The 12074-nt window shown below is 34.7% G+C and overlaps 1 protein-coding gene across 3 annotated transcripts in view; it reads right to left on the bottom strand.

Moving 5' to 3' along the window:
* The window catches only part of VWDE (von Willebrand factor D and EGF domains), a 99158-nt gene that overhangs the window by 30415 nt on the left and 56669 nt on the right, over nucleotides 1-12074 (bottom strand). For all 3 annotated transcript variants that reach the window (XM_077856739.1, XM_077856737.1, XM_077856738.1), the window contains 7 exons: nucleotides 8072-8641; nucleotides 6565-6660; nucleotides 6388-6483; nucleotides 4887-4982; nucleotides 4231-4326; nucleotides 2697-2792; nucleotides 4-99 (listed from right to left, as the gene is read on the bottom strand). In XM_077856739.1, coding sequence (XP_077712865.1) covers nucleotides 4-99; nucleotides 2697-2792; nucleotides 4231-4326; nucleotides 4887-4982; nucleotides 6388-6483; nucleotides 6565-6660; nucleotides 8072-8641 — 1146 coding nt within the window. The remainder of the gene's footprint in view (nucleotides 1-3; nucleotides 100-2696; nucleotides 2793-4230; nucleotides 4327-4886; nucleotides 4983-6387; nucleotides 6484-6564; nucleotides 6661-8071; nucleotides 8642-12074) is intronic.

Here is a 12074-nt window from a genome sequence, read left to right as displayed (position 1 = left end):
TACTTTTTTGGCATCTCTTCCCAGCATATCCTTCACGACAGGCGCACACATTATTTCTCATGCAGCGGCCACCATTCTTACAGGGAGGGTGACAGATAGCTAAAAGAACACATGGCAGCAATCTGTGAATATTACAAATTCAATTATTATATATTACATATTGCATCATGTGCTTGTTATCTATGGGGCCATAAGGCAGAGAAATGTGCTATTAAAATAAAAGATCACAACTGCAGGTGATTAAAACCATCCTTTCTAAATCATAAAATCCAATGCTCATAGCTTTAAGCAGCTAGTGAATTAGCACAATTTGAAATGTATTGATGAAATGTTCACAACAAATGGCATCTTTGGTATTATAATGCTTAAATTATGAATCTTATATTTCACCACTCTTATAAGTTAAGAGTGAGTGAAATGATCTGGATGGAACCAAGAAAATAAGTTAAAACCTGGTTCAAAATAAGAAATGTATCTATTCCTGCAGAAATTAGAAAATGTCAATAATCTGTCATAGGATTTTTGGAAAATAATCTTAAATTGACTTTTGAATAAAGGCAGAGCTTTATATGTGACTTATTTCTGTGGATGCTTAGTGAAAATTCATTTTAACAATAAATCCTTGGCTTTGTTAGGAATATTTATTGGATAACCTTGACTATGCTATTACTCGTATTTTCTGTGTAAATGATTCTGCTCCATGGAATTCAGAAGTTAATATTTATCATCTTTTACGAGAGAATTTTTATTGTTTCATGTTTCTTCCAGACATGATGATTAAATGCCTTTACTTAAAAAAAATAAAAAATAAAAAAAAAATAAAAAAGCAATCCTGCCTGGAAATTTAAAGTTTATTTTTTCTGTAAATGATAATAAAGATCATGTTTTTTTATCTCTCCTGCATCTTGTCCAGCATGTCTTAAAGACAATGGAGCATCTGGGGGTCTCAGTCAGTTAAGCGCCCTACCTAAGAGCCTGATTTCAGCTTAGGTTGTTTCTCAGAGTCATGAGATCAGCTCTACATTGGGCTCTGCTCTGGGCATGGAGCCTGCTTAGCATTCTCTCTCTCCCTCTACCTCCGCCCTTCCTCCTATTCCTCTCTAAAAACAAAAAAACGAAAAAATGAAAAAAAATACTATTATTTATGGTAGCTAGCCATGTGCTTACAGTATGTATGTCTCACTTAATCCTACAGCAACTGTCTAGTTCAAACCTGAAAGTCAGGAGGTCTAATCCTAGAGACTTTAAGTAAATTTCAAACCATGCCAGCTACAACTTTTAGAGGCTACCTAATTCCAAAACCTGCTAACATGACATATGTTCAATAGGTACATTTTAGTTCAATATTTAATAATTGAGAGATCTGCTCCTTTCCCAGTTATACAGTTGGCATATAAAGTTTAGAGAAGTTTTCTCACTCTTATCTTACATCTACTGCAAGGAGCATGAGAGAGATCAGCTTTTTATTTCTCTCTTACATTCTTAGTCAAAACTACATCTATAGCTCATAAATATGGGTTTAGACATAGTCGCTTGGTTTCCAAGGTTTTGCCTTAACTTAGTCTTTACTTCCTCCCCTTTCACAAACTAGTTCCTTAAAGGAAATCTTAATTAGAAAAACTCATCTGCCATGCCTATATAGCTAGTACTCTAGTGATGGTTTCTTCCCTACCTCAATGGCAATGAAAGAATCCTAGCCAACCTCCAAATAAAAGAAATGAAATCACATCAAAGTATAACATGGCAAGGAAAGTATAGGTTTTAGGAATTGAATTATGACAGGTTCTGACATGTTTCTACTAAAAATCTACTCTGCATTTTGCATAAACCCAAAGATATGATGATGTAGAAAATACATTTTAAATTCCATTTACTGATATTAATTCATGACTACACCGTGAGCTTCAGGACATGCTCGTTATTTTGAAAAAACAAAACAAAACAAAACAAAACCCTGTATCCTTACTATATCAGGAAAAGCATTAAAATAGCAGGCCACAAAGGGGGGAAATGATGCATCTTTAGGTCCCCATATCACCTTGCACAGTGCCATGCATAGCTAGCTTTTCATAAACGTTTAATAAAACTGAAGTTGAGAGATCATGAGATAATAGCAGACATTAGCTTAGCCATAAATCAAATGCTTTTGCTGTGGGGGCAATAAAAATGACACCACTGCACACAACAGACTGCAAGAGAACTTTGCTTATTTGGTTCACACTTTGATCCTATCGAACTGCACAGACAAGTGCCAAGGTCGGGAGCCTAATGTATGTTGAATAAATACAAATATTTATTTTATTTTTTTAATTTTTTTAAATTTTTATTTATTTATGATAGTCACAGAGAGAGAGAGAGGCAGAGACACAGGCAGAGGGAGAAGCAGGCTCCATGCACCGGGAGCCCGATGTGGGATTTGATCCCGGGTCTTCAGGATCACGCCCTGGGCCAAAGGCAGGCGCCAAACCGCTGCGCCACCCAGGGATCCCAATACAAATATTTTATATAATAACTCATACATTTCTATGATCTGGTCATTTGGTGGCCACAGGTGCAACATCACAAGAAATAGAGAAAAAAATAGCATCTTCCCTTTTGAGACTTATCTTATGTTTACTCTGAATTCTGTTTATACTTTTCCCTTTTTTTTCCCTTTTTATTTATAAGAAAAAAAGAAAGACATAAAAACTAATTACCATTCTGACACTGTGCACCAAAGAATCCATTTGGACAGAGGCAAGTGTTTGGCTTATTACAGGAACCACCATTGAGGCAAACGGGGTCACACAAAGCTGAACAGCAGGGGGAAGAGACACCATAAAAGTTTTATTATTTATAAAATGAAAGCTGCACTGAAGTACAAAAGAGTGCATAATGAAATATTTTATTTTTACTGCAAGTAAAACCCATAACCTACAATTAATTTGACTTCGCCAAACATAAGAGGAATGAAATAACTGGATAATAGCTTTGAAAGTTTGTTCATTAAGTTTACAAATAATACCACGCTAAGAATATGGAGGTTATCATTAGAATTCAGAATGCCCTCTGTAGGCTGAGAACATGATGGGAAACTAGAAGACATTTCAACAGCACTAAGGGATGGTCTGTAATCTACTCAAATACCTCTTTAAGTCTCCTTCCTAATCCAAATTGGAACACTCAAGTCGTTCTTTTTTTTTTTTTTTAAGATTTTATTTATTTATTCATGAGAGACAGAGAGAGAGAGAGAGAGAGAGAGAGAGACAGAGGGAGAAGGAGACACAGGCAGAGGGAGAAGCAGGCTCCATGCAGAGAGCCTGATGTGGGACTCGATCCTGGGACTCCAGGATCACACCCTGGGCCCAAGGCCATGCTAAACTGCTGAGCCACCTGGGCTGCCCGGAACACTCAAGTCCTAACATTTTCAAAAGCATTCTCTGTTTTTGCTTCTTCCCTTGTCCCACTTTGAGAGGCACCCCCAATTCATTTTTTCAACCCAGACTTTACCTATCCTCCAAGGTCTACCTCAATACTATTTTCTTCCAAACTGTACATGCCAGAATGAATTTCTGTCCTCTCTGCTTCCAAGGAACTGTGCGTTAATTACATTGCCAATTATAATCCAACCTGTATCACAGTCTTTTTAAATAACTGTATCCTAAGTCTCCTTCACTAATGCTATGCTAGTTGAAGTCAGGGCAAACATCAAACTGATCTTTGTTTCCCCCTTGCATCATGCTTCACACATAGTTGGCAAGCTATAAACATTAAGTTAAATTTGTGAAGTCATTAGATCACAATAGATTAGATTACACATAGATACCTGCAAACATTGCTGGCAAAGAAGTAAGCCTGATATTGTGATAAAGAAACAGAATAATGTGATGGTGTCACTTAACTCAATTGCTTGAATGTTTCGTGAAACAGAATGTCTGTGTTGTGATTAAAAAAAAAAAAACTTGAAAGAGATCGAGAAGATGTAGCACAGATCCGTTTCTCTCCACTCTAAGGCAAGTGGATGATGGAAATAACCCCCCCCCCCCCGCCAAAAAAAAAGAAAGAAAGAAAAAGAAAGGTATTGGTTGGGGTGGATAACAGTAAAGCTGAAATACACTCTATGGTCTGAGACAAGAAAAAGAACCAAGATAAGAGATAGGGTTTTAGTAAAACTTCAAATTAATCTTATCATATTAATTTTAAGCTTTAAATTTGTTTTAACTGATTTATTCATTGAAATATTTATTTTACCTGTACCACAAGTAGGTCCATACCAGCCAGGCTTGCACTGGCAAATATCTGGTGTAAGACATTCACCTCCATTTTCACAGTGCCTGTTACAAACCACTAAGGTCATAGAATAAAAATAAAAGCAAAGTAAATTAGTCTTGGAATTGGTTATATTATTGGCTCTTACCTAGCTAGCTCATAACTGCCTATCACATTTTCTAATGAATGAGATCAGAAAGAAAAATAAAAATAATTTATTCTTTGGCTTTAAATAGTCTCTGATTCTCACATTCAGCTATTTTTTTGCTAATAGATATGGGGAAAGAAGAAAATCACTGAACTGAATGGTAAATAAGAGTTGGGTATTTGAGAAAATTATTAGTTATTAATGAAAATAATCATAGATATAAATGAAACAAGATAAACTTACATGCAAATCAACAAACTGAAATTCTTATTATCTCAAAGAAATGGTCAAGAAGAGAGTTGCTAAGAACAAAATTCTTTATCTTAGTACTGGCACCCAGGGCTCCTGGTGGTATGCAGAATGATAACTGTCATAATAAATCATTAATGTACGTTCTATAACTAGGCTCTGGGTTTATCTTAGTATTAAAGCCATCAACTATTTAAAGGAGCAGTTTCATTACATTAGGCTGCAAGAGAGTTCTGCTTACTTGTTTCACACCTTGGTCCTATAAAACCGTAAGGACAAGTGCAGAGATTTCCAGCCAAGCAGGTGCCACCATGTTGACAAGGTGGGCTACAATGTTCTGCAGACACAGATTATGTTATTATATCAGCTATTAGGAAAAGGTCAGTTTATATTTACAAATCATAGCCACAATAAACTTTCTTGTAAGAGCAATTTATAATAAACTCAGTTCTCTTCTATTTTTTTTTAAAGATTTTATTTATTTATTCATGAGAGACAGAGAGAGAGAGAGAGAGATTGAGAGAGAGAGGCAGAGCCACAGGCAGAGGGAGAAGCAGGCTCCATGCAAGGAGCCTGATGTGGGACTCGATCCCGGGACTCCAGGATCATGCCCTGAGCAGGAGGCAGGTGCTAAACCGCTGAGTCACCCACCCAACCTCAGTTCTCTTTTACTATGAAATTTAGTTCTGTGGGATTGACTATTCAGGTTTATACCCTAAAAACACCAGCAAATCATCAGCATGTTTGGGTTAGTTGGATGGAAATATACCATCTTAGGTTTCTTCTGAAAAGTGAGACTTAGACTTACATGTTCCTGCCCTAAAAATACAATACTCCTATATTTCCACAATTACTTTCATATGCCATCAATATTGAGTGTTCTATTAGTTCACTCTCTACTGAATTTAATTTGTTAATTTGTACCTACGCTTGACATGAAAGTATTTAATGTAACTTAGTTTATTCATAATTATTGTACCATCTATCAAAGTGTGTTCTTTAAAATGTTATATTAAAAATAACAAATGTGTTCTTTTAAAATATTAACCATTTTTAAAATGCCATTTCATAACCTCTCCAAAGATTGCAACCAAAATAATAAAATTATATGGCTAAAGACATGTTATTAAAAATCACTCTTCAGGATTCTTTTTACTATTTAGTATCTTCTAACTATTTGGATTTAGCACTTTCTTGGAGCCACATTTGGCAAGTTATTCAATAATCAGGTGTCCTTTGCTTGAAGCTAAAATATACGTAGGGATATGGCACCTTATAACTAACACTCAAAAATATTACTTCCGAAGACAATTTTACCAAGGACAAATAAGCTATTACTCTTTGGATGTCTAATTCTCTATTTTTAAGTTTTCAGAATCTTCAAATGAATTAGTTTTAAGGATGCCTGGGTGGCTCAGCAGTTGAACAGCTGCCTTTGGCTCAGGGCATGATCCCAGTGTCCTGGGATTGAGTCGCACATTGGGCTCCCTGCGGGGAGCCTGCTTCTCCCTCTGCCTGTGTCTCTGCTTCTCTCTCTGTGTCTCTCATGAATAAATAAATAAAATCTTTAAAAATTAAATAAATTATTTTTAATAAACATTAAAAAGCTTAGACTTCCCCACCAGCATTAATGAGCATATATTAGTATAAACACAGTAAAACTGGTTTATCTTTACAAAAAAACTTTAAAGAAAACAGTTTTATTTTGGATCTGTTATTTGATTTTTAATTTGAATTATCACCTTCATCACAGGTTGCACCCCCATGTCCCGGGGGACAGTCACAAATGTTAGGCTTGATACATTTTCCATGGTTTTTGCAATCAGGATGACATACAGCTGCGTAAAATAAAGCTCATGTTTTAGAAATGTCAATTATCAATTAAATTCATTATGTGAACTAATGAATACCATACCTACCAGTTTGGCAGTTAGAACCAGTGTAACCAGGTTTACATTTGCATATGTTTGGGGCTACACACTCCCTGCTTTTTCCACATGGGTGTCTACAAATGGCTGCAGAAATGAAGGAAAAAAAGCTGAATTATTGATACAATATATACATGTTGCTCATAGACTTACAAGGAAGATCAAATTCTCTGAAATTTGAAAATTTTGAGGCTGCTTATTAAGCAATAACATCTGCATTTATCCATAAAATTTTTCCCTTGTATTTGTTTTACTACTAGAGTGACTGAGAAACATGACTAATATAGTCAGAAAGAAGTACCATATGTGGTAATTACTCCCATAGCAAAGCCTGACGAAGGTGGCTGCTAGCCATAAATGGGATTATAGTCTTCTTTCAGAGGTCTGTAAAGTTTCAGATACTAATCAGGTAAATGTTGGTAAATGGCAGGAATAATCAGAATATAAAAGTGCAAGAGCAAGATGCTAGGAACACATCCTAAGTTTATAGGTTTGTATTCCTTAAGCTTCTTTAACTCATGATATATTCTATTAGGCATTTAACATTTTTCTGAGGTAACCCAAATGTATGTGATTGTTTTGTTTTGTTTATTAATAATATGGAGTTTATATTATAAACATGTAAGAATTGAAAGTTGTTATTATTATCACTATTCCTACAAAAAAAAAAAAAAAGAAAGAAAGAAAACCAAAAAAACAAAGTAATTACTCTTAGTAATACTGGGAACAAAGAAATACTCCAACAAGCTCTATTGCTTAAGTTGGTCTCAAATAAATCAAAATACAAATAACACAAAACAAATAACAAAATAACAGCAACACAGAAAAGCTTCTGCAGTACCAAAGCCAACAATTTGATTTGCATCGAAGAAAACAATACTGATAATTGTGAAGAGTAAACACTCCTTTCAAAATTAAAGTGATGCCCAACTTGTTTTATTCTCAAGAGCTAGAGGAATTACAGAGAAATCTAGTTTATGCAAATAAGTGAATATGCCAGAATTAGTAATTTAAATTACTAATGGGCTAAATGCCCACCATGAGCTGAAAAGAACCCAGACCACAATGTCATTCACATCCTTATTTTATCTCTTTAGCTGCTTAATGCTAGGCAAGTGAGCTAGCCCACTAAGGCTCTGCCTTCCTATCTGGACAATGGGAAAAATAACACATAATATGTGGAGTCTTTATGCATTATATGGCATACCTGACAAAGAATGTTTCTATAGACCTTGGAACACAGAAGGTACTCAGAAAGTATTTATAATATATAGTTTTAGTACTATTTGATATTATTTAAAAAAATAACTCAGGAACACTCATGTTAATATTTTTTTGAAATATGAAGAGTATTTATACAAATAATAAACAAATACAATGAATAGAAATTGGTGTAGAAATTGGTGAACTAAGTGAAGTAAAAAGAAAAGCATCTCTTAATTACTTAAATGTGAACCAAATAGTTTTCTTCCCATCTTCTGAAGAATTTTCATACTACCTCTGCAATTGATACCATCTCCATAATATCCAAAGGGGCAGCGTCCACATTGGAAGTGACCATCTGTGGTTGGCACACAAGAAACACCGAGAAAACAAGGTGATCCAGCACAAGTTGATATTTTCATCCATCCAGGCTTTTCTGGCAAAACAGTGATGGCTCTAGTAACTGATGAGGCATACCTATCTTTATACTGCGTGTAACTTTGGGCAGACCTGTTAATTTGAGAATTATGCCCTCCTGCCTCTGTTTGGATGGTGCTCTGTATAAAATCCTTTACTTCACCAGGGGAATGATTTGGGTTAACGCTTAAAGAATTATGGTTGTTCATGGAAACTCCCAATTCCTCCAGACTGAGATTTGTACTGATAGTATGATCCATCTGTTCAAAGCCTGATATTTGATGGGAAAGAACTTTCTTTGAATTATTCATTTGAGTTGTAACTGATTTTAATGAGAAGTGTGAGATGTTACTGGGTGTGTCCAAGAACTTCTTGACAGTAGGAGGACTGTGGGTAAAGTTTGCCCCAGATGGTGAGTGATCTGTTGATGGTGGCTGAAATGCTGTATCTAAAGAACGAAAAAAAAAAAGAAATGTCAGTCAATAACATTTATTAATATTCTGCTCTTCCCATAGTATTTAACATTAAGCAATTAATTCCTTCATTTAATGTCTATCACATGTATACCATTATACTAGGAGTTGTATAGTAATAAGAAGTCACCAATCAGTTCCTGCCTTCAAGGGATTTGTAATCCATTTGGATATGCCAAGTACATAGAATGTTAAACATTGTAAAAGTTAAAGAACAATAACTAATAATTGTATTAAGAGTTAGAAATAGCCAACAAACATTTATTGACCACTTCATACACTGAGGCTCAAAGCAAAGGAAATTACTCACAATTCATAATAATAATCTGAAGCAAAAATTTTTTTAAAGATTTTATTTATTTATTCATGAGAGACACACAGGGGGGGGGGCGGGCAGAGACACAGGCAGAGGGAGAAGCAGGCTCCATGCAGGGAGCCCGACATGGGGGAAATTTTAAATTATACAAACATACTATGTATAATTCTAAGCTAAGAATTTGAAATCTCAAAGAGATAAACATTTTTTTTTCAAATTATAAATGATTAAATTGAAGAAGAAACAGAGGAGTTGATAGAACAATTGCAAGGAAAGAAACAAAAATATTTTAGAGTCACCCCCAAATATGATGCCAAGACAGATGATCTAATGGAAAAAAATGACCAAATTATCAAGGAAAGAATATTTTATAAAACTCTTGCAATGCACAGAAAGAGATGAAAAGTTTTATAAACAATTGATCAAGTGGCATAATCCTATCATCAATACCATTTATGAAAATACATAAGCATTTTAAATGAAATACTAGCAAATCAAATGCAGCAGTGTAATTACAGACTCTTACATCAGGATGAAATAGACTTGTATCTCTACTAATCGAATTACATATAATTGCATTATAATATTAATAAAGAGAGCAATATAAAATGTTAAAAAGTAATTTGTTACAATTTTCTGTTGAAACCTTCTGAAAAAGTTAGCCTAATGAAACATTAACAGAAATAACAGCAAGTAATAAATGATGCTGAAAAACCATTTGATAAAATTTGAAAACTACTTCTAATTTAAAACTAAAGAGAATTCTTAGAAAGTAACAAATAAAAGCATCCTTAACTGGGTGAAGGTTTTCTAGCAGAAACCTATGATGATATCATACTTAATGGTGAAACGTGAGAAGAATTTCCATTAAAACCATTAAGAAACAATTCTCTCCCTACACACTTTGCACTGGAGGTCCCAGCCGTTTCAATGAGGGCCCAAGTTTGAGAGCTGGAACTCTGCAGTCAGACTATTCAGGTTCAAATCTCTCTTCTTTTACAAACTCTATAAATCAGAACAGAATACTTAACTCATCTATGCCTCTGTAAAGATGAGTAATATCCATTAAATGGAAATAATAACAGTTACTGTCTATAACTATTGAGAGGACTGAATGAGATAGTATATAAATAATATCTAACGCTGGTATACCATGAATACAGAATAAATCATAATTACTACTATAATAAGAAAGTAAATAAGAGTTAGAGACAAACTCACTGTTGGCAAGAGGTATTACCTATTTATAAAACAAAGAAAGAGAATAAACTATAAAAACAGTGTAAATAAGAGCGTTTAGTAAGGTAACGATGCATGAATACATTAAAATCAGATAGCTTTCCTATATTGCAGTAATCAACAATGATATCTTTCAAAATAAATGTGTAGTGATAATTTTGCAAGATGAATAGCTAATATTACAAAATGCAAAAGCATAAAGAAAACTAATGTAAAATGTGTAAGGTCTTTATGAAGACAATTAGAATATTTATTGTATAAATCAAGAGTTATAAAGATAGTACTCTTTAGGAAGAGAAAAGGCATTATGAAATAATGAGCTTCTTATAATTTTTAGGGTTTGAGCTTATGTTGAATGACCAGGGAGTTATAAAATATAACTTTGAAATGGTCACTTCCAGTCATAAGCTTCTCTGAAATCATCTTAAATGTCATTTGTTCATTATACAACATGCATCATTTTTCTAGAATATAAACCAAAGGAGTCAATGGATTAGCAGAAAAAGAATAATCTGTAAACTGTATTGTATAATCTTAAAAAGAAAAATCCCTACGGAAAACTATGTTGGTCTTCTTGGAAATAAATGGGAGGTATTACTCATCATTAAATTTTAGCAAGATCGTTACTTACTAGAGGCATTTCCATTTGTTGACTTAACATAGCTCTCTCTTTGTATGGCATTTTTACCATTCTCTTCCTTAGTTTTACTTTTGTTAGAACTTGTCAGAACCACAGTATGTGTAGTAGATTCATGTAAAATCTGTGTTTCAACTATGGATGTATGCATGAAAAACAGACTAAACTATTACAAAATCAAAATACTGTAAGAACATACAATAAAAACATCACTTGGAGGGCTGCCCGGGTGGCTCAGCGGTTTAGCGCCTCCTTCAGCCAGGGGCCTGATCCTGGAGACCCGGGATCGAGTCCCACATCTGGCTCCCTGCATGGAGCCTGCTTCTCCCTCTGCCTGTGTCTCTGTCTCTTTCTCTCTCTCTGTGTGTCTTTCATGAATAAATAAATAAAATCTTTTAAAAAAATGTCACTTGGAATGAACGCTTCACAATTTAGATTACAGAGCTAGTTTAAATGTTCCTCTTCAGCAAATCCATGCGTTATGGACTGAATTGTATTCCCCCAAATTTATTTATTTATGTTAAAGCCCTAATTCTAAATGTGCCTATATTACCTTCAAAGAGGTAATTAAGGTTAAATGAAGTAATGAGTGAGGTCCTATTTCAACAGGACTGGTGTCCTTTTAAGAAGAGGAGGAACCACAAGGAAGGTGTACAGGTGAGGACACAGTGAGAAGGTAGCCATCTGTCAGCCATGGAGAGAAGCCAGAAACCAATCCTGCTGGCACCTTGATCCTGACCTACCACCCTCCAGAACTCTGAGGAAATGAATTTCTGTTGTTTAAGTATAAGCATTTTCTTAAATACACAAATGTCTTGTACAGAGTTGAGAAATTTATTAATCACTCGTGTAATGGGAGTTGGTTCAACCTGCTTTTGTCTTAAGTTCCACTTGCTATAGGTTTCATTCAGGGAATGAGTTTCTGTGAAAGGCAGATTTTAGATCACTTGAGTTCATAGAGTGAAGGGTATGATACTGTTGAGTATTTGGGACTGTGTATGGAGGGAGAAATGTGAGTGGCTGAGCTCATAGGGAACTTCCCTTACCATCCTGCATTAATATCTATTTTTCACCAAAATGGGGTCTTATTTACCTAACGATACCAAAATACGGTTCTTTGACACTGTCTTCTATAAATAACTTTTCTCTTTTAAGCTTTTAAAATGTTAGCATCCACCAATTTTTGTCCTCCCTTCTCTTAGCATTCTCTTTGGGC

The sequence above is a fragment of the Canis aureus genome, chromosome 18, assembly GCF_053574225.1.
Source record: "Canis aureus isolate CA01 chromosome 18, VMU_Caureus_v.1.0, whole genome shotgun sequence".
Lineage (NCBI taxonomy): Eukaryota > Metazoa > Chordata > Mammalia > Carnivora > Canidae > Canis > Canis aureus.
This window is presented reverse-complemented; position numbering and strand designations above follow the sequence as displayed.